General features: G+C 38.9%; 2 protein-coding genes across 2 annotated transcripts in view; both read left to right on the top strand.

The window, feature by feature from the left end:
- The window catches only part of LOC140946733 (uncharacterized), a 5,816-nt gene extending 3,832 nt beyond the window's left edge, over window positions 1-1,984 (top strand). The window contains exons 2-4 of the mRNA XM_073395840.1: window positions 58-120; window positions 1,018-1,347; window positions 1,865-1,984. Of these exons, the coding sequence (XP_073251941.1) occupies window positions 58-120; window positions 1,018-1,347; window positions 1,865-1,984 (513 nt within the window). The remainder of the gene's footprint in view (window positions 1-57; window positions 121-1,017; window positions 1,348-1,864) is intronic.
- Window positions 1,985-7,537: 5,553 nt separating this feature from the next.
- Window positions 7,538-18,053, top strand: LOC140946732 (uncharacterized). Its single transcript, XM_073395839.1, has 6 exons — window positions 7,538-7,761; window positions 10,249-10,311; window positions 11,261-11,407; window positions 14,801-14,965; window positions 16,377-16,439; window positions 17,589-18,053. Exons 1-6 carry the CDS (start codon window positions 7,609-7,611, stop codon window positions 17,913-17,915), a joined length of 918 nt encoding a protein of 305 aa, XP_073251940.1. The 5' UTR covers window positions 7,538-7,608; the 3' UTR covers window positions 17,916-18,053.
- Window positions 18,054-20,338: the final 2,285 nt, after the last annotated feature.

Here is a 20,338-nt window from a genome sequence, read left to right as displayed (position 1 = left end):
ATAATGTAGGTATTTAAGTATGTAAATTTAATTCTGTTTTGTGCGTTTACTGTTCAGACTCTTGCAAATGGCATCATGGGACTTGTTTTAAGCCAAAGCCATAAAAGATCTTCAAATCTGGTAAGATTTTCTCGGTAAACAATCGTAGACGTCTAACAGAGGAAAACATAACCTAAAATTCCGAAAGAGAAGACTTTCCATAAGCAACAATCTTCCCACCCCCGCTTCTCCCAGGCTTGGCGGGTTGGGAGCACCCTGGGCGCATCGAGACACCGCTCCCAAGGCTGGAGAATGAGCCTACCACTCCCCACTTGACCACCACCACCACAAAACAAAAGTGATGCAAGCTAACGCATTAGAAAGTAAAGTCCCTCCGAAAGTATTGATCGCCTCGTAGAAGAAGAGCAACATTATAGGAGGAAACTGGAACTTGCGCCGCCTTGAAACTTATTGAAGTGGCAGATGCTGGAGAGAGCAAAGCAAAGCGGCTGTCCTCGCATTCGAAAAGACTGGTCAAGACGAGACAAGTCAATACGAGGCTGCATAACATGTCTCCTTCAGGATAAATACTTCCCTCCCTCCCCCCCACTCCAATATGTTTTATCAGGAATAAAGGGTTACTGTATTCAAGTACTCGTGTCACCGTGTTCTTACTAACCATGACCAGTTTATTTTTGGAACGATTTTGGCGCGAATTTAGAATATTTTGCCAAGTCCCACAAACCAGTCAAAACCTACAGAACTGAAGATGGTATTTTGACCTTTTAATGACGTCAGTTCTCCTTGTTCAGGCCTTATACTTCAATGCGAGAACCGCACTTTGTCAATCTAAAAATAAACGGACCCGTGAATACGCCTTGACGAAGGCCTAGTATGAGAGTTGCACGCTCCATGTTATGGGCTCCTGGTGTGTTCCTAATCAAAAGTGCAACTTTAATCTCCTTCTGATTAACATACCTGAGTCATCTCTTCAGTAGACTTTATAATTTATTGACTTCAATTTCAATTTTTCTTTAGATCCATGCTATTTGGTCGGTTAGCGTGGCATGTATTATCTACGCCGCTATTACAGTGCTGAGGTATCAGTACTGGGGTGTCGAATTACTGACGATTCATACTATTATCCAGAACACAGACCACTTCGACACCAAAAAATGGTGGTTTGTAGGGAAAAATGTGAAGCCGGAGTACACTAAGCAGGAAAATGAAGCTTTTGCTGTATTTGGCATCATCATTGTGTTGTCTGTCATTGAAATTATCCTGGCTGCTGCTTTGGCAAAAGTCAGCGATTCAAGCCACAAGGGGGCTCAAACGCCTACCATCCCAATGTACGCTATGTACTATCAGGTACGGCAATAATGGCATTGTAAAATGTAATCATACTATGAAACACACAATCATTTTTTTTTTTCGTCTAACTATTGCACCGTTGCGTCATAAATGGGGGGGAGGGGGATAGATATTGCATTTCCTTAAATTAAATCTTTGTAAGATTTTTTTGTATGAGTGGGTCAATTCAATTTGCCCAGTTACAGCGGCCACAATTACACTAACCTGGCAGCGGCAACTTGGAAGAATCTCGATCTGGCCTATATCTGACGAAATATTGCTTTTTTCACTGTTTGTTCCCAAAATATTTTGCTGATTACATCCATTAGGATCTGACATCTTTGTTTTGTACGTTGGCATTTGCTAGAATTTAACGTAGAATTTAACTTCGAAATACTAGCTCACGATACTATATGTTTTGCAACCGCCTTTATTTAGTAATGTATAGTTTTAAGTCATTAAAATTACACAACGAAACGCAAACAGAAAAAGAAATGAAATCGCGAAGTAACTTTCTTCGTTTCTTTTCTTTCAGCAGCCAATGGGCCGAGTCAGTGGGCTCCCGGGACAAACCAGAGCACACACTGAGTCAGGCGTACGCCTAATTCCTGCCGAAGACATACCACCTCCTTATTATCTAGTGTCTCCTCATTAGAGGTAAAAGACGCTTTCTTTTTTTCTCTCTTTTTTTTGCGGAAATACTATTCTGTGTTCGAAATATGCTTTGCTGCTGCCATGGCCAAATCAGGTTCGTTGTTAACGTTGATCTAGTGATCTACTCTAAGCTACCAGTAGTGATTGAAATTACCATTCATAGATTGTCAATATGGAGAATTACTTTGCGTTAGTCTTGAATACAATCCTGGACGGAAAGTCCTTGGGAAAGTGATGCAATATTCGTTATTTCTGGATACCTTTATGAAACAGCGCTTTTATTTTAAATACCTTTGCAGTTGTCAGGTTGTTATAGAATTCAGTGCTTGTTATATTTAATATCTTTTTATCAACAACAACACAACAACAACAACAACAACTTTATTGACTTTATCTTCGACATGAAGATTTCAGTACTAAAACAATAACAAGTGAGACAAAGTAAAATAAAAGTTAAGTAAGCAAGAAGGAAACAATTGAATATTATCAATTATTATTATTATTATTATTATTATCAATTACGCTAAAGTTGTAATAATTTTAGGTTGTTATTTTACTCCTTTTTGTATTGTAAATAATTTGTTTTTTGGGGGCTCGTCTGCCTTGACTCTGACGGGATTTCCCTGAATAAATAAAGGTATCTAACTTTTATCTTAAATATATATCTGCCAAGGTGAGATTTTGCTTTGAAAATAAAATAGCACTTCTTAAACTGCCTTGATACTGAAAGCGGAGACATAGAAATGCTAGAAAAAAACTGATTGACAAGTGGTACCAGAGCCGCGAAAACGGGTGCACTTTCTCCGCACTGCACCACGGTAAATGAGACACGAGTCCACCTTTGTCAGGTCTACGTTGAAAGACAACAGAACGAAAACCACCCGTTACACTTAAATCTCCCTAGACTGGGGGAAGTTCAGCATACTTATTTATCATCTGAGGTCAGGCGCTAACTACCGCTTGCGCCTGATTTGTACCAAGCGCACTCAAGATGAGAACAGTGAAAATTACAAATTAAATTGCGTGTACGTAGTCCATTGTAACCATTGTATTGTGTATTACCGGTACCAGTGCCGGATCCAGACCTTTAGATAAGGGGGGAGGGGAACGCTCTCCAAATTTTTTTTCCGGGCCTTCCCCTGGATAGGCCACTGGGTAGCCCAAGGTGTAGCCTCCCCGTATAGTCCATAATAGTGAGTTTCCCTGGGCGTATGACGAAAGGCAAGAATAGTTTTCGGCGAACATCAGAACTCTATCAGGTCAGTTATTCCTTCGTTTACGGTGTAACATTTGTTACCGTTATTGTAGTTTAAGTATCGACGTTGACTGTTCGGATATATCTTCATCGTCAGGTATGTACGTGTGTTTTGATTTCCTTTAGTATATTTCTTTAGTTTTTTGGTGTACCTTTTCTTTTTTTCTCATTTTGACATCTGCACTGGAACATGTAGTTTGCTTGGGCGAGTTGCTTTTGTCTCAAGTGAACAATAGCCCTCGAGCAAATGTATTTCCAGTAGGGGTGGCTAACTTTGGTAAAGCTATGTATCGGTCCCTAGAAAAGTCAACCCAGGACACCCGGGATGGATTTTTCTTGTACAGTGCCCAGGCCTCATTTTCTTGGCCGCGCGTTGATCTGGCCCGGCTACTTCGGCGAGCATACTCTTGGCCTTTTTGGATTACATCCTTCGAGTTTGTCAAAGTCTGCGGGATTCGTTTTTCTATCTGGGAAAGCTTTATTGGTTATTATATCTGCTGCTATCCTGTTACTGCGATCCTGGCATGTTTATTTTCTGTTGGAATTCGAATTTCGTGGAAAAAGTTCTGTTGAATGAGAGCATGGCGGCGAATGTTGCATATCGTGTCTCCCACCTTGTATTCAAATTATCACGAAACTTCGTTGGAGTATAAGGACAACAACAACTAACTGCAGAGTAAGTTTCATTGATCTTTATTTAGTATTTCCTAGAAATTTAAGGATCGTATTTTCACCCCATATAAACACTGAAATTCTACTGGAACGGTACTGTGGTATTATCACAGAGCCTGGGTTACCTGTGGAAATAATTGTTTGTGAGGCTTAACTGGTCTGGTGTTGTAAACTTTCATTGTATGTAAATGAGTCTTGTGATAAGCATGCGGTGTATTTTTGGCGATGATTGAAAGGACGCGCCATGATCTCATCACGTTTTTTATCTCTGGCAATGATGTTATTTCTCTCGATTCGAGGCCCTTGAATTTTCGTGTAACTATACTCGCGTATAGCCTGCGACCGCGGATCTATTTCCGGTCGTCGCTAACACGCGTATTAATTCAATTCAGAGAGAAATCGTCGAATACGATATAAAAAGTAAATATCCTGAAGAATCCTCGGCCGTCGATAAGGTAGGTAAGGTATTTTTTAAAATGATCTTTTACGTCACGCCTTCCTTCGTAGGGAAGTAATGCGTGACAAAGTCCAAAGAGTACCTCTCCGTGGGAGGCTACCAACAAAATTCGCTATGGCTCATGCAAAGTCAATGATAGTGCTACCTGATAAATTTTCCTGTATGATCTTCATATACATGTGATCTAATAGCCCACGTTCGATATGTCAGAATTCTAACATGACTCCAAGGCTTTTTGGTCGTATAGGACAGTCACGGTGACGTCACCTATTGTAATATTAATGTGCTAATCAGGGCCCGGTTGCATAAAATGCCCCTAACAATTACAGGTATAAGTACGTCTAACTTGCGTGAGTTGCATTAAATCACTTAAGTTTGCTGCACTTACCATTTTCTTAAGTGTTCACTTCAGTGTCGTTTATGCAACAGAAATTGCGGGTGTTGCATAAAACTTTTTTTTACGGTAAAAAAAGCACGTAAATTCGCGGGACCTATATAGGACACGTATCCTTACTGTTTTTACTATTTTACTGAGACGGGAAAAAAAACTACAAAGTCTCCAATGACACGTACAGTTAAAAGCAAATTCAATCTTATCACATGCTGAGTACCTCTCTAAAGAGCGCTTTTGTAACAGGAGTTTGTGGAAAGCTGGACTAGCCGAAATTTTGACAAAAGTGGAGAAGGGGGAAGGGCGGGCGCAGGATGCTGATCTTCACAAAGTTTGGTCATTTGGAGGGACCAGATGGTCATACTGATCATATGCCTCTTGCCCCGGCGTGCCCTATCGATGGAAATCGATCATGATCGGAAACCAATCGATATCATCGGAGTGTAATCGATAATAATGAATCGATTGGTTTCAACAATCGATGAAAATCGATACGCACAATGAAAATCCTCTTAATTTCATCGATTTTAATTAATCAGCCTTAATAACTGAACGATTTGCCCCGGGTTTAAGCGGCTACGTTACGCATCCGTACGCGTGGACCCGAGTCAGTCTTGTTTAAGTCTTGCGAGTCGCGATCGTCAACTGACGGGCGAAATGAACGTTTTATTAATCGAGCCTGTAGTGAAGGGCTATCACCAGTGCCCATTTACAGTAAGGACGGGTGAATCATTTGTTCTCGAGAAAAAATCGGCGCCCGAGGAGAGGCACTCCGAGTTGTGAACTCGAAGGGACAACTGGGACATATTCAAAAAGAGCTTGTGACAATTCATCTATGGCCGCTATTAAAAGTGTGTTGGCCACGTATTATGGTTTTCAACTGATCAGACTTTCGAAGAGAGTTTTCAACACACTTTCAATCAAGTTTTTCGTATTTTCGCCACATCTAGAGGAAATGCAGCAACTGAATGACAAATCTCTTTTAAGAAAGAGAGAAAATTACAACAGGTAAGAAATTCATTTACTAATAAGTAGCTCAAACGTATCTGAAATCATTATTAAACGATTACCACTGACAATCGATATAATCGATGAAAATCAATGAAAATCGATACTCACTTTGGATCTTCGATTTTTATGGATTGTCGATATTAATCGATTAGTTACTACCGATTATAAACGATTACAATTAATTTTATCGATTGGGCACGCCGGGCTCTTATGTTGTTGTTATGTAGTTTTTGTGATGTGATGATTACTCGTAGGGAAATAAAACAAGAAATCGCATTGAGATTCAGCGATTAATAATTCATTTCTATATTATCGTTATCATTATCGTTATCATTATCATTATCGTTATCGTTGTGGTTATCGTTATCGTTATCGTTTTCGTTATCGCTCTAGTTTTCGTTTTCGTTTTTGCTATCGTTATCGTTATCGTTATCATCATCATTCTCCTCAGCCTTGAAGACAAGTCTGATACTTTCTACAGTAGAAGCTCTCATAACTGGACACCCCGGAGACGAAAAAAATTGTCCGTTACTGGAGCTGCAAATTTTAAAATTAAAACAGTAAACGGACCTGGAGCTGGCCGCTTAAGAGAACTGATGATCTCATAAGTGGCTAGTAGAGATATAAAGGTTAAATGGTCGCTTACGGGAGCTTGCTCAACTACAAATAAACATTGGAAATGCAAAAAAAAAACTGTTTCTTGGTATTTGGCTATACTGTTGTTTTCACAATATTTTAATTCAGTCACAAGCATAAAATTCAAGTGATGTTTTGAAGTGCCCGGACATGTTGCTGAAAAAAGAAAACAAAAGAAAACACTGAATCTGATATAAATTCATCGTGATGAACAGCGAGATGAAATACAAGTTTCAGAGGGGAATGCGGGGACGGAAGCAACAGCTGAAGTCAGAAGTAGGAAGTTGGAAGTTAAAAATGGGAAGTGGGAAGACGGTAGACCCTCTTGCATTTTGAGTTAGAATTCATTTCAGGTGTTAGATTAAAGGAACTTAAATACAAAGCTAAAATTTAACTCGTAAACCGTGAAAGTGACCGCGGCCACCTACGGTTAAGTTAATTATAATTCTTACTATGGGAGTTTTTTTTTTTTTGCCCATAAAATACACAAAATTCTCCTCAAAGGTTCGAGTTGGGAGAAAAGATATCAAAGAGCGCTAAAGGTTGGTTTTCACTAGCGACAGAGTCGGAGTCGTAATCAGAAGCGTAGCGCTAGCCTTATGATCTAGTGAAAACAGCGTTCCGATTCCGCTTACGACTCCGTCGCTTACGTACCGCGTATGATCTAGTGAAAACCAGATGGTCGGAGTCGGAAGCAGAAGGGGAAAAACTAAACCAATCACAAAGCGTGGGAACGTGCATTGCGATTGGTTTAGTTCTTCTTCTGGCTTTCAGTGGATCATAAGCACAACGTAAGCAACGGAGTCTGTAGAAATGGAAAGAAATGGAAAATGATTCTTCTGATTCCGATTCCGTCGCGCTTATGACTCCGCTAACGATAACATGTTTTTTGGTGATTTCTACAGGCAAAAATTGGCTCAACTAGTACACGTTTCAATCCATGACAGATGACAGAAAACAGTTTCATTTCTAAATATAGTCTCAATTAACAAAACTGGTCCATTATTGTCAGAATTCAGTTCCTGCAAAGACACAGTTTAACTTTTAAGAAAGAAAGCAGATAGCTTAACAGCTGTAAGTGTAAGATAATATGCGTATGACGTCCCCGTTTTTAATAGTATTCAACAAACACTTCCTTGTGCTGCAAGCAAACTACGCTTTCCAATCAAGCTTCGATTCCTCATTTGTTAATTTGCAACTGCCATGGAAAATACTAACAAGAGAACCCTGACATTGTTATCTTCTTTCCAAATTGTGATATCCGTCTGTTTTTTAGTTCTGGGAGTAGTGGACGGACTTGAAATCCGCTATAGATATGTTAGCCTCGTGTTTTCGCCATGTTGGATTGTTCCGCTGGTAAGTTAGTGCTTCTGATTCTTGTCTGTTTTTACATTTGTCAATGACTTAACTCTTTGTAAGATTGTATCTCGTCACGGATAAAAGTGTTACTGCTCGAATGATGGTACAAGAGAAGAGAAACCTTCCGAACTTTTTGCCGTGGGATCTTCACGCTTATGTCGATGTGTATGTTTATTCATTAGGAGTGGTCGTCTCTCTTTCACATGTACTGTGATCAGGTCAAACGACAGAACTTTGCGAAAGCTCATAGTTCTTATTCACTCGTTGCAAAATGTGGAGATAATATGCTGTTAAATTACAAATCATTCTGAAAATTCACTTAAAAAGTTCTAAGTTTTTCACTGCCAATGTCTCGATGGATAGTGTCGGACCATCTGTCAATATTAGGGCGGATAAAGGTTGGGCGGTGAAACGAACACTCCGCTCTTTCTTAATGTGCGGTGCGGAGTAGGACTGGCACGAGCGCTCTTTCCGAGCTTCCGGTGCACCTGATGTCGGCGATTTTTTTTTTTTGTTTTTGTTTTTGCAAACCGGAAATCCTATTTTATTTCTGTAATTTCAGGCTACATTGTTAAATACATAAATTCGTTTCATGACAGTATTAATAAACAGTTTCATATGTTTATGTCTATGTGCCTATAAGTCAAACTTATTGGTCGTCTAATACCAAAATTTGGGAGTAATTTGATAGTGTTGAATGACTCCTTCTTCCACTAAATTTGACCTAATCGTCTTTCGTCGTTTTATTTGCAAAAGCTTAACACTTCTTAACCTCAATTTTTACATATATTAAAGGGGGACAAATTTTATATATCATAACAAAAAATTAGGTCGATATATTTGGATAAGTGGCGTTGTACTACTTCAAACTTTGTTTCTCGGGTGCAACGCGCCACGGCGATTCGCGCAATGCGTAGCAAATCCGGCAACCGTATGTGAAGAAAATTTATTGAAAATTAATTGTAAGGTTTTTTCCCGTTTTTCCCTCGAAAAGAAAAAAAAGTAAACAGTAAAAACTGAGGGGAAACTTATTTTGAAGTTCCAAAGAAACAGGAAGACGTATGAGATGGTTTGCCAAAATAAAGGGAAGCGTTATGTTGATTTCAATTAACTGAGCATAATTAACCTTGCACGAGTTGCACGAATTTATAAAATACACGTCATGTAGTTTTTAAACTCCATCTGCTGTCTTTTAATACTTTTGCCATGGATGAGGTTTTGCTTCGTGTTTTAGACAGTTTTTAGTTTCTTTTGGAAGAACATCGACAGTGGCGAGTAACAGAACGGAAATTTATAAATTGTTAAGGAGGCCGGTCATGGAAGAAATTAATCAGGAACTCAAAATTTGATCCCAGTCCACTTCATCACACCTTTTTGCTCGGACGCGCTAGTTTCACCGCCCAACCTTTATACGCCCTGGTCAATATTATACTTCTCCGCTTTGCGCTAGGTGTTTTCAGCGAAAGGCCGGAAGCTCGTTTATGTTGGAGAAAATACAACGATGGTCACATTAACTAGTTATTTTATACAGCCTTGCCCATGTCAGTTTCTACGTAATTGTAAACGGAAATCGCACCAAATACAACAAGAAACATCTCAGAAGTTTGACCGACGCCGTTATTATTTGGATTATTCCACAAAATTTCAGCAATTCCTTTCGTGCGTGAAGTATTACACCTTTTTGCATGACATAGCCGGCAAGCAGAGTCCGCTTAGTGGCTTGTTTGCACACGCCAACTTCTCCAATATGAAGGACGGGAACGACTCCGCACATATAATACTAAAAGCAACCATGATGCTGGAAAGAAACTTCTTCTCCAAGCGTATACACGATGACGATGGCAATAAGAACGCGAGAAGACAATGTTTGTTTAAAGAGCAAAGCTACAGCACTGCAAGCGAATTACACTTTTTTTTCGTTACCGTCTACAACGTGAAACTTTCTAATGCGACGTTTTATGTTATAGAGAACGTGACGTGACGTGACGTAAACTCATCTAAAAAGTCAGCATTCTAAAAAGACAGTCTGCACGTAAATGCAGTTTTTATGCCACCAGGCCCAGAAGCGCACTGGTTCTTGTAACAAACCTCTTTTCATTCACTCGTTACAAATTTAAATAAGCAGTGATAACAAAAAAGTCTAATTGTCTTTAGCTTGGTCTTCTTGGTGTCTCTTCTGGGAATAACGGGGGACAATATGTTAATGGAAAACAAGTTAGAATTGTGATATAGATCGAACGCTGGATAATATACGTTTATTTCAATTTTTTATCATTTTGGCTTATAGTACATACAGCTGTTCACATATCTACTTTAGGATGATTTTTAATGTATATGTCAATAGGAGCTGATTTTGTTAACAGTGTCCCAATTTAGCATTTTAGCTAAATCTTTGATTCTCCGACGAAATACTCAAATGCATATAAAAATAATGTAGTATTTAGGTATGCAAATTTAATTTTGTTCTGTGCGTTTACTGTTCAGACTCTTGCAAATGGCATCTTGGGACTTCTTTTAAGCGAAAGCCGTAAAAGATCGTCAAACCTGGTAAGATTTACTCGATAAACACTCGTAGACGTCTGACAGAGGAAAACGTAACCTAAAATTCCGAAAGAGAAGACTTTCCCCTCTCCCCTCTCCAAGGCTTGGCCGGTTAGGAGGTACCCTGGGCGCATCGAGACACCCTTCCCACGGCTGAAGACTGAGCCTACCCCCTTCCCACTCGACCACCACCACCACAAAACAAAAGTAACAACAACAACAGGTGAGGCAAGCTAACGGATGAGAAAGTGAAGTCACTCCGAAAGTATTGATCGCCTCGTAGAAGAAGAGCAACATTATGGGAGGAAACTGGAACTTGCGCCGCCTTGAAAGTTATGGAAGTGACAGGTACTTAAGAGAGCAAGCAGAACGGCTGTCGTCGCTTTCGAAAAGACTCAACGAGACGAAACAAGTCAATACGAGGCTGTGTAACGAGTCCCCTTCAGGCTAAATACTTCCTTTCCGCTCCTTTAAATATCTTTTATCAGGAATAAAGGGGCACTATATTCAAGTCCCCCAGAGAAAAAAATATATGCAGGATCCCATAACCCGCAGGAAGTAACTTCCATGTACTCTTGTCATGGCGTTCTTGTTAACCATGGCCAGTTTATTTTTAGAACGATTTTGGCGCGAATTTAGAATATTTTGCCAAGTCCCACAAACCCGTCAAAACCCACAGAACTGAAAATGGTATTTTGACCTTTTAATGACGTTTAGGTCTTCTTATGCAGGCCTTCTTCTTCAAATGCGGAGAACCGCTCTATGTCAATCTAAAAATAAACCTGTCCGTGCTAACGCCGTGACGTAAGCCTAGTGTGAGAGTTGCTAGCTCCATGTTATGGGCTGCTAGTATCTGCCTATTCAAAAGTGCTACTTTTCCTTCTGATTAACATACCTGAGTCATCTCTTCAGTAGACTTTATAATTTATTGATTTCAATTTCAATTTTTCTTTAGATCCATGCTATTTGGTCGGTTAGCGTGGCATGTATTATCTACTCCGCTATTACAGTACTCAGGTATCAGGACTGGGGTGTCGAATCACTGACGATTCTTGCTATTAGTCAGAACTCACGCTACGACCGCGACGACAAATGGTGGTTTGTAAAGAAAAACGACGAGCCGAAGTACACTGAACAGGAAAATGATGCACTTGCTGTATTTAGCATCATCATTGTGTTGTCTGTCATTGAAATTATCCTGGCTGCTGCTTTGGCAAAAGTCAGCGATTCAAGCCACAAGGGGGCTCAACAACCCACCATCCCAATGAACGCTATGTACTATCAGGTACGGTAAAAATGGCATTGTGACATGTACTCATACAATGAAACACATCGTTTTTTTCTTCGTCTAACGATTACACTTACGCCATAAATGGGCGGGGGGTGGGGGGGGGGCATAGATATGGCATCAGCTTAAATCTTTGTAACATTTTGTATGACGAAATATTGAAAGAAAATGTAAACTTATAGCCTTGCTTTTTTCACAGTTTGTTCCCAAAACATTTTGCTGACTAGATCCATTAGGATCTGACATCTTTGTTTTGTACGTTGGCATTTGCTATTTACTTACAAGATATTCTTTTACTGCATCGTAGAATTTAACTTCGAAATATTAGCTCACGATACCATATGTTTTGCAACCGCCTTCATTTAGTAATGTACAGTTGTCAGTCATTAAAACTGCACAACGAAACGCAAACAGAAGAAATGAAATCGCGAAGTAACTTTCTTCGTTTCTTTTCCTTTAGCAGCAGCCAGTGGGCCAAGTCAGTGGGCTCCTGGGACAAACCAATGCAGACACTGGGTCATGCGTAAGCCTAATTACAGCCCAGGACATACCAACTCCTTATCATGAAGTGTCTCCTCATTAGAAGTAAAAGGCGCTTTCTTTTTTTCTTTCTTTTTTTGCGGAAATGCTACTCTTTACTGGAAATATGCTTTGCTGCTGCCATGGCCAAATCAGTTTCATTGTTAACGTTGATCTAGTGTAAGCTACCGGTAGTGATTGTATTTACCTTTCATAGATTGTCAATATAGAGAATTACTTTGCGTTGTCTTGAATACCATCCTGGACGAAAAGTACTTGGGACAGTGATGCAATATTCATTATTATCTGTAACTTCTAGATACACCATAAATTACAGCGCTTTCATTTTAAATACCTTTGCAGTTGTCAGGTTATTTAGAATTTTAATTAGTGCTTGTTATATTTAATATCTTTTTATCAATTACTTTAAAATTGTAATAATTTCAGGTTGTTATTTTACTCCTTTGTATTGTAAATAATTTGCTTTGGGGGGCTCGTCTGCCTTGACTCTGATGGGATTTCCCTGAATAAATAAAGGTGTTTATCTTTTATCTTGAATATATACCAGGCAATACGAGATTTTACTTTGGAAAATGACAATATTTCTTAAACCGCCTTGGTACTGAAAGCGGGGCCGTAGAAATGTTAGGAAAAACTGATTGACAAGGGGTACCAGTGCGAAAAGGGTGTACTTTCTCTCACTACCTTAAATAGGAGACAAGTCCACCTTTGTCAGGTCTACGTTGCAAGAAAACAGAACGAAAACCACCCGTTACACATTATTCTCCCTAAACGGATGAAAGTTGGGCACAATTTTCATCTGAGGTTAGGCGCTTACTACCGCTTTGCGCCCGATTTGTAAGATCAAGCGCACTCAAAAATGCGGCATTACTTTTAAGTATTAGTTGTTGGTAGTTAGTGATTTTTAAACTAGCTCAGTTAACAATTTATTATCTTCTCCTTTACATAATATTTTGCGATTGTAAGTAGCTCTCTAAATCAGCCTTATATGTACCATTTGTTGTTGTAATGAGTTTCTTTTAATATACAGTAATTTTGATGAGCACAGTGAAAATTACAAATTAAATTTCATGTACGTAGTCCATTCTGACCAGTGTTTACTATCCATCGGATAAATCACTATCCAATGGATAACTGTAAGGGGAACATATTGCGCTATCCAGTGGATTTATCCCCCTTTTGAACAACTGGGGCCTAAAGTTTGAAAACGGTAATCCTTTCGGGCGAAGCCTTCCTGTATAGTCCATAATAGGGAAAATACTTTTTTCAAATAACAGAACTCTCTTCCCCTCCGATGCAATTGTATGCAATGTGCTAAAGTGCACGCGCGCGATGGCGCGTGCTGTCTAATTAATTAGGCACGACGCGTACTGTCCTAATGACACTCTCCTATTAGTGCTGAAATCAGGACCAATCCGATTTGAGAATGTTGTTACTTATATTCATGATTAATGATAGATAGGTGAACATATTTTGTTGGTTATAGCACGCTCACGCGACACACTTATGCACACGCTAAGCGTGTATAAAGACTCCGGTATACTCGTACTTCGAATAAATAAAACAAATAATACACCTTTTGTTTTTGAAGCTTTCTTTTAAGTCCGAAACTCAGTTTGCACCGAACTTTATTGTGGCTGTAACTGGGCATTTGTACAAGAAGCAGTGAACTTACAGGAAAGTTTTCGTTTGAGTCTTTTTGAAAATGCGGAATTTATACAGGTGCAGCAATCTACGTTCCGCGTGTTCCGCCTATGTAATATTACTGGCCGGGCTTTTTATGCTTCCGATTGCGTGTCATGCGTAGATGGCGGTTTTTTTTGACGTGTTCTCGTTTTGGGTTCGTATATATACTGTCGAGAGCGAGGTAAAACGCGAAAACGATGGGAGAGGGGGTGAGGGGGAAGAGAGAAAAACCGCCGGTTTTTCTCACTGCTTTCTCCGCTCGCCACCTCCTCCATCGTTTTCTAATTCGAAAGCGAAACGATTATGAAACTTTTGAAGACAGATTTGGATCTACAGCTTAAAGTGAATCTATACCAGTGCGACTGCTGAAAATTTGCAAAATATCGAGAGAAGCGACGACCGGAAATGCGTCTGCTGTTCGCAGGCTATACGTGGGTAGGAAAACTGCATGAGAGTTTTTCCGCAAAACCTTCTAAATTTTGTGCGCGCTGAACAAAAATGTCAACTGCGTTAGTACCAAGTAGCTGTGCAAGCCCATAGTGCTCCTTCTTATATAACTAGAAAAACGTGCAGAACCTCGTGAAGCTCGGGGGGAGCCGGCCCGAAAAATGTTAGGTATTGCATGGAAGCTCATGGCATGAGGCGATGGAATGAATTGTGGAACTGTGTAGATGGGAGGTGTTAAACGTACATAGGCCGTAAGATCGAAACGCCTCGTTTTGGTAGGGGTGAATTTGAAACCGCCGGTTTTTGTCACTGCTTTCTCCCCTCGCCCCCTCCCCCATCGTTTGCTAATTCGAACGCGAAACGATTGTGACCACGGATGTGGTAAACAATCTGTGCTCGAGAGATAACATGCAAAGGAACATGAAGCTCGTGACGTCAAACGTAAATTACGTCAATGTTTATTGAAACTCTTCCTGGTATGTGTGAACACCGCTACGAACTAGTGCTTTTCAATAAAACTTCTTCATTCGCTGACAAGCAACTGCAATGGAAAAATCTAAGAAGATAACCCTGGCATTCCTGTCTCTTTTCCAAATTGTTATATCAGGCCTTCTCTTTGTTCTTGGAATGGTAGACGGACTTGAGATTCGCTTTGTTTATGTCAGCCTAGTGTTTTCGCCCTGTTGGATTGTTCCTCTGGTAGGTTCTGTGTTAAATTTTTTTCAAGCACCCAGATCTTTGTAAGAGTATTTTTTGTTGAAGGTGAAGACAATATCGCTCTAGTGCAAGTTTACAAAAAAAAAAAAACGATCTGTTCAAACGCTTATTAAATTTTAATCTAGGTTTCTTTTTCTTTTCTTCAAAAGCATTTTCTCAGATTGTTCATTCTGGTATCCAATCATTAAGTCGTATACAAAAAGGAGTAAACTGAATTTGCTTTTTACGCTTTCAGTCGTGTGATGAATTCAATTTTTGCACGTTCGTCTCGCGTGACATAGCATCTGAGTTAACACTTATCTGAATTTCATGATGGAGTCACACGAGAGAAATCAGTTTTCAAAACCGTACAAAAAATGTCAAAGCTTAACTTTCTATGTTCATTTAGAACAATTTCATACGTTTCTGATGATCTACAACACTAAGAAAAATTTTCACTTTTTGGCAGGGGCCAGTATTCAAGACAATTAATTTCGTTCGTGCGTAAAGTATAAATTGAATTGTTAAGAAGCTTGTCATCTTAAGGACTTAAAATGAAAAGACATTAAATTTGCAAAAACAAAAATTTTCCAGTGTACGTTCTTAATACTTAATTGTATTTGATGAATGATTGTTTCTTAGGTATTTTGATCAGTAAGGTTTAGTGTCCAGAAGGATATTTTGCGAATTTCCTTCCGGCGATTTATGCGAAATTATCTTGTAACGTGAAATCATGGTGAAATTGAATTGCTCGCTGCGCGCAAGGCGACAAACACTTGCGATATCTCCTGTTAGAACGATACTTGACCCGTTAATTGCAGATTAGAAGCCACGCAATGACAAGTGGTTTCTGGATGACTTCTCGTAGAGATAGCAGCTGCGATAGTATGATCCAACCTCGGTCTCTATGCGAGTTCGCAAAGCGAATACTCTTGAAAGGTGACGTCACATCGGAAATCGCCGGGAACGATTGGGAAGGCTGAGTGAACTTATGATCAAAAGAATTATGCAATTATGTTCGGATGCATGGTGTAAATACTATGACAACAACAACCGATCTGTATATATTTTATTGATTATACTCAAGTTCATAAAATAATTGTTTTTATACTACCACATGAGAAATTTCTGCAATCTGATTTGGTTAGAGCAATGGTATTTCAGCTTAACTTGAAATACCTACATGTGAAAATTACAAACTTTTTGTGGGTAGTAGTGTAAACAAATAATAGCATGATTTGTACGTGATATTTGGCATAAATACCACTTGTCATATTTCAAAATTGTCTCAAATAACAATTTCGAAATATCACTCGTGGTATTTATGCCAAATATCACTACAAATCACGCTATTACCTATACAAAGTAATTAAATATTTCATTTATTCTGTAATTTTGCCCTTTTACTACTTAGGTTCTTTCAAACGGGATTATGGGACTGGTTTTGATCATAATTCACAAGAGATCTTCACTTCTGGTAAGATTTCTCGACAAGGACTTCAGTTTAGCCTTCAGGAGAACAAACAGCACCTAAAGTAACGGTTTTTCTAAAGAAAAGCATTGAAATTTGTCTTAAAGCAACTACTTTCCAGTAGTAGGCAACCATGGCTTTTGTAGGCAACTTAAGTTTTTGTTGTTGTTTTTTGTCTTAGTTTTCTTTCTTTCTTTCTTTCTTTTTTTTTTTTTTTCATTCATTGAGTCTTTGCCGGTGCTCAGTTGTCAAACTGAAAGACTGAGCTGCAAGGCTTTAACTTATTACTACCAAATACATTTAAATACTCGTTTTACCCGAAAAACAGAGTCCCCACATTCAATTTCACGTAGATAAAGGTGTTTTAAACTAGAAGGTTTAAAAAAAATTTGAACCTCTACCCCTATCAAAAAGGAAACTTACAATTGTAAATACTCCCGATTAAAAAAAATTAAAATTAAAATAAAAAAAAAAAACCGGCGTAAACACAAATTCTGTTATTTTAAGGTGGCCCGATAGGGTCTTTCAGGGTCAAAACCTCCCAAGAATTGAGGATAAAGTACGTCTCTATTAGCAAAGATTTCGAAACATTACCACCACGGCTCTATTAGATAAAGATGAAAATTTGTTATGACTAGGGCTACAGTGACATCGGAGTTGTCATAGCAACGAAATGACGTCATTACCTATTTTACATGCAACTCTATTTCTCGGCTTTAGGAACTGTTCTTCCAAAATCGTTTATCTCATAGCCACCTCAATGTTCGTTACGTTTAAGCGAAATCTATAAAAGTATTACATCTTACAAGATATTTTGGGATGAAGTTTTTATGGTTAGAAATACGATAAAAACTGGACAATCTTGATGTTCGAAAGTTATCTGTAGAAAACGAAGCGCTAGTTTTGAAATGCAATTTTAACTTCATGGTAGTTTCAATCGTTTTTTGAACGTGTGTGAAAGATCAATGAGATAACGGCGACGTTGCTCAAACTTAAGGGGTATTGACCCTGCCCTGAAAAACTCTATAGAGCCCCCTTAACACCATTAACGGACTATCGGAAAAACTTAAACTAATGGATATTCAAGCATTTATAATTTTTCTGAAAAGCCATGGCCTTTCAGAAAGCTTAACTCTTGAATTTGATTTTGTTTAGATCCATGCTATTTGGTCGGTTAGCGTGGCATGTATTATCTACTCCGCTATTACAGTATTCAGGTATCAGACATGGGGTGTCCAATTGCTGTTGTCAAACAAGATTTCCTACTCCGACCACTCCGGCAAGTACTTTGTAAAGAAAGATTTCAAGATGAAATACACTAAACAGGAAAATGATGCACTTGCTGTATTTGGCATCATCATTGTGTTGTCTGTCATTGAAATTATCCTGGCTGCTGCTTTGGCAAAAGTCAGCGATTCAAGCCACAAGGGGGCTCAACAACCCACCATCCCAATGTACGCTATGCATTATCAGGTACGGTAAAAATGGCATTATGAAATCGCTTCGTTCAACATACAACGTAAATGGCCGCTTAGGAGCTCTGGGCTTATACTTCTTCGTATGAAAGGGGTCATGTTTGGGAGGGCTTATAATCGGATGGGCTCTCAGTCCACTTAGGGCATGACTATCTAATTAAATAAAATGCTATTCAGAATGGTTTGCGTCTATCAATGATCCTGAAAAATGAACTACAGATGTATCTTAGTGGCGTTAGCAATATGAGATATTTTGGAAGCTCAAATTTTTGTCACGTGACTGATAATCGAAAATTAACGGTCCAAAAATTTACTCTAAAATGCCGGGAAAGGATAATGAAAGAGAAACAAGTTTTTTCAGGTACATTTCAAAGGCTATTAGAAAGGTTCTAGAAAATTCGCTTTGTATGTGTCTTTACGTGTTATAGGGATCGGTAAATAAAGGGAGAAGGGTCACGTGACTTATTAATTAGTTAAATAGCTAATAGGATAAATAATATTTCCAATCATACAAGGCAGATTACGATTTACACTGTTTATGTAACATTTTTTTAGTGACCATTCCTAAGATTAAGGTTTGCAACCCTTCCCCGTTTAGGAAAACGTGTTTTGTGACGTCATTGACGAAGCATTGTTACGTGTCGTTTGAATTCACGTTTCAAGTGTTTTTTTCGTTGAACCACATCTAAAGTTCACTTTTCAGGATCACTGACTGCTGGAAGCAAACCGTTCTAAATAGCATTCAACAAAATATGCATATTTAATTAGGTAGTCATGCCTTAAGTGATTATGCGTAAGCTTATACATGTTCGTGGCGTTTTGGGAGGGTTTATAAACGGAGGGGCTTATATCCGAAGGGGCTACTGAATAACCGGAGTAGAAAAAGCGCTTCAAAATAAGCTTTAGCAGTGCTGATAAAAATAGGTTTTGCATTTACTGGTTTTTAAGTGCATGAGCTTCAAAACGTCATAAGAAATCGAATTCATTTCAATACATTTGGAGAAGGGTCTTATATCCAGTGGGCTTATAATCGGATATATTTGTTTGTTTGCAGGAAGGTGGGCTTATAAGTAGGGAGGGGAGGGGGGGGGCTCAATTTATGGGCAGCAGTTTACGGCAATGTGTTTAGTTTGTCTACCTCTGATGGCCACTGTCCATAATATGAATAATATAAAATGCACAGCCTTTGCTGACGAACAGAAGAAGAATTGAAATAACATTTAAGTGATTGTCTTTTCCTCTTTTCATTCTACAGCCAGCTCAAATCAGAGACGTCCGAGGACAAACCCATGCAGGTTTTGAACCCGCAGACGTAACTGATTGTGCGTCCCCTTCCTCTCATCAAATAACGGTTCCCGAAACACGAGTAACTTATGTTGGAAGTTATAATCATAGTGAGAGTAATGGCCGGGGGTAGGTTTAGGCCGGAAAAGCCTGTTAGCGTAAAGTTCAAGCTAAAACTGTAGGCTACGATAAAACATTAATTGTACCTACAAAAGGTTGTATATTTAGGGATTTATTTTTATTTATCATATCTAGATCTCCCGAAGTAGTTAGCTCAATAATAATTTATAGGTTCCAGAACTTTGTATTTAGCCCCCTGGCATGCTGAGATATTTAAAGTTTGTTCGAGGAGCGAGGCCCAAAAAGGCTGTATATTTAGTTAGTATACAAAATTCAAAATTCAGAGCAAAATCACTATTTATGGTAATATATTTTTGATGGCAAGACGTGCGAGCATTCAATTCTCACCCTTCTAAAACTGCGAATGGGCTGGAGGGGTAATGTTGCAATTGAAGTTGTGGTGAGATGTACAGAGATCAAAAGCTGATTTTTAGTTTTTAAATATATTATAATTCAACATCTTACCTTTTTGTTTTTTATTTTTAGTTAATCAGAAATGTGTAGTGTTAACTCACATCTCTGCTAGACCAAAAAAAATGGATAGACTGTTTATGTAGCTTATGACGTCATACCTCGTAAAACGGAATTTGAATGCAACCGAAAAACTGCCATAAACAGATAGTGGAGAGAAAAGGACCTGGCTATATCATTTTTTTCATTCTCTGCAAAAGAAATCGAAAGAAAATTTTTTTGGAGGTGTGTGTGAGAGAGAAAGAAAGACACTCCCCTTCTCTCACCCACGCCCCCTCCCCTCCCTCCAAACGTACTCTTTTTGTACATCCGGGGGTTAATAGGGAGGGGGTCTTTGTCAAACCGACCTTTTTTACTTATTACTGTAACAAAGGAAGGTATCTTGTTAATTGAAGCAAAATGATAGACATGAACTCGTTTTTTTCTTTTCCCGGGACTAAGTTTGGTGTGTTGTCTTTATGGGAATGGTAATTTCGTATCCTTCACTATTCAAGACTCTGATGACTGTGACCTCGAACACGAAGATCGACGAACGAAGAGAAAACGTTTATTCAA

The sequence above is a fragment of the Porites lutea genome, chromosome 8 (assembly GCF_958299795.1).
Source record: "Porites lutea chromosome 8, jaPorLute2.1, whole genome shotgun sequence".
NCBI lineage: Eukaryota > Metazoa > Cnidaria > Anthozoa > Scleractinia > Poritidae > Porites > Porites lutea.
This window is presented reverse-complemented; position numbering and strand designations above follow the sequence as displayed.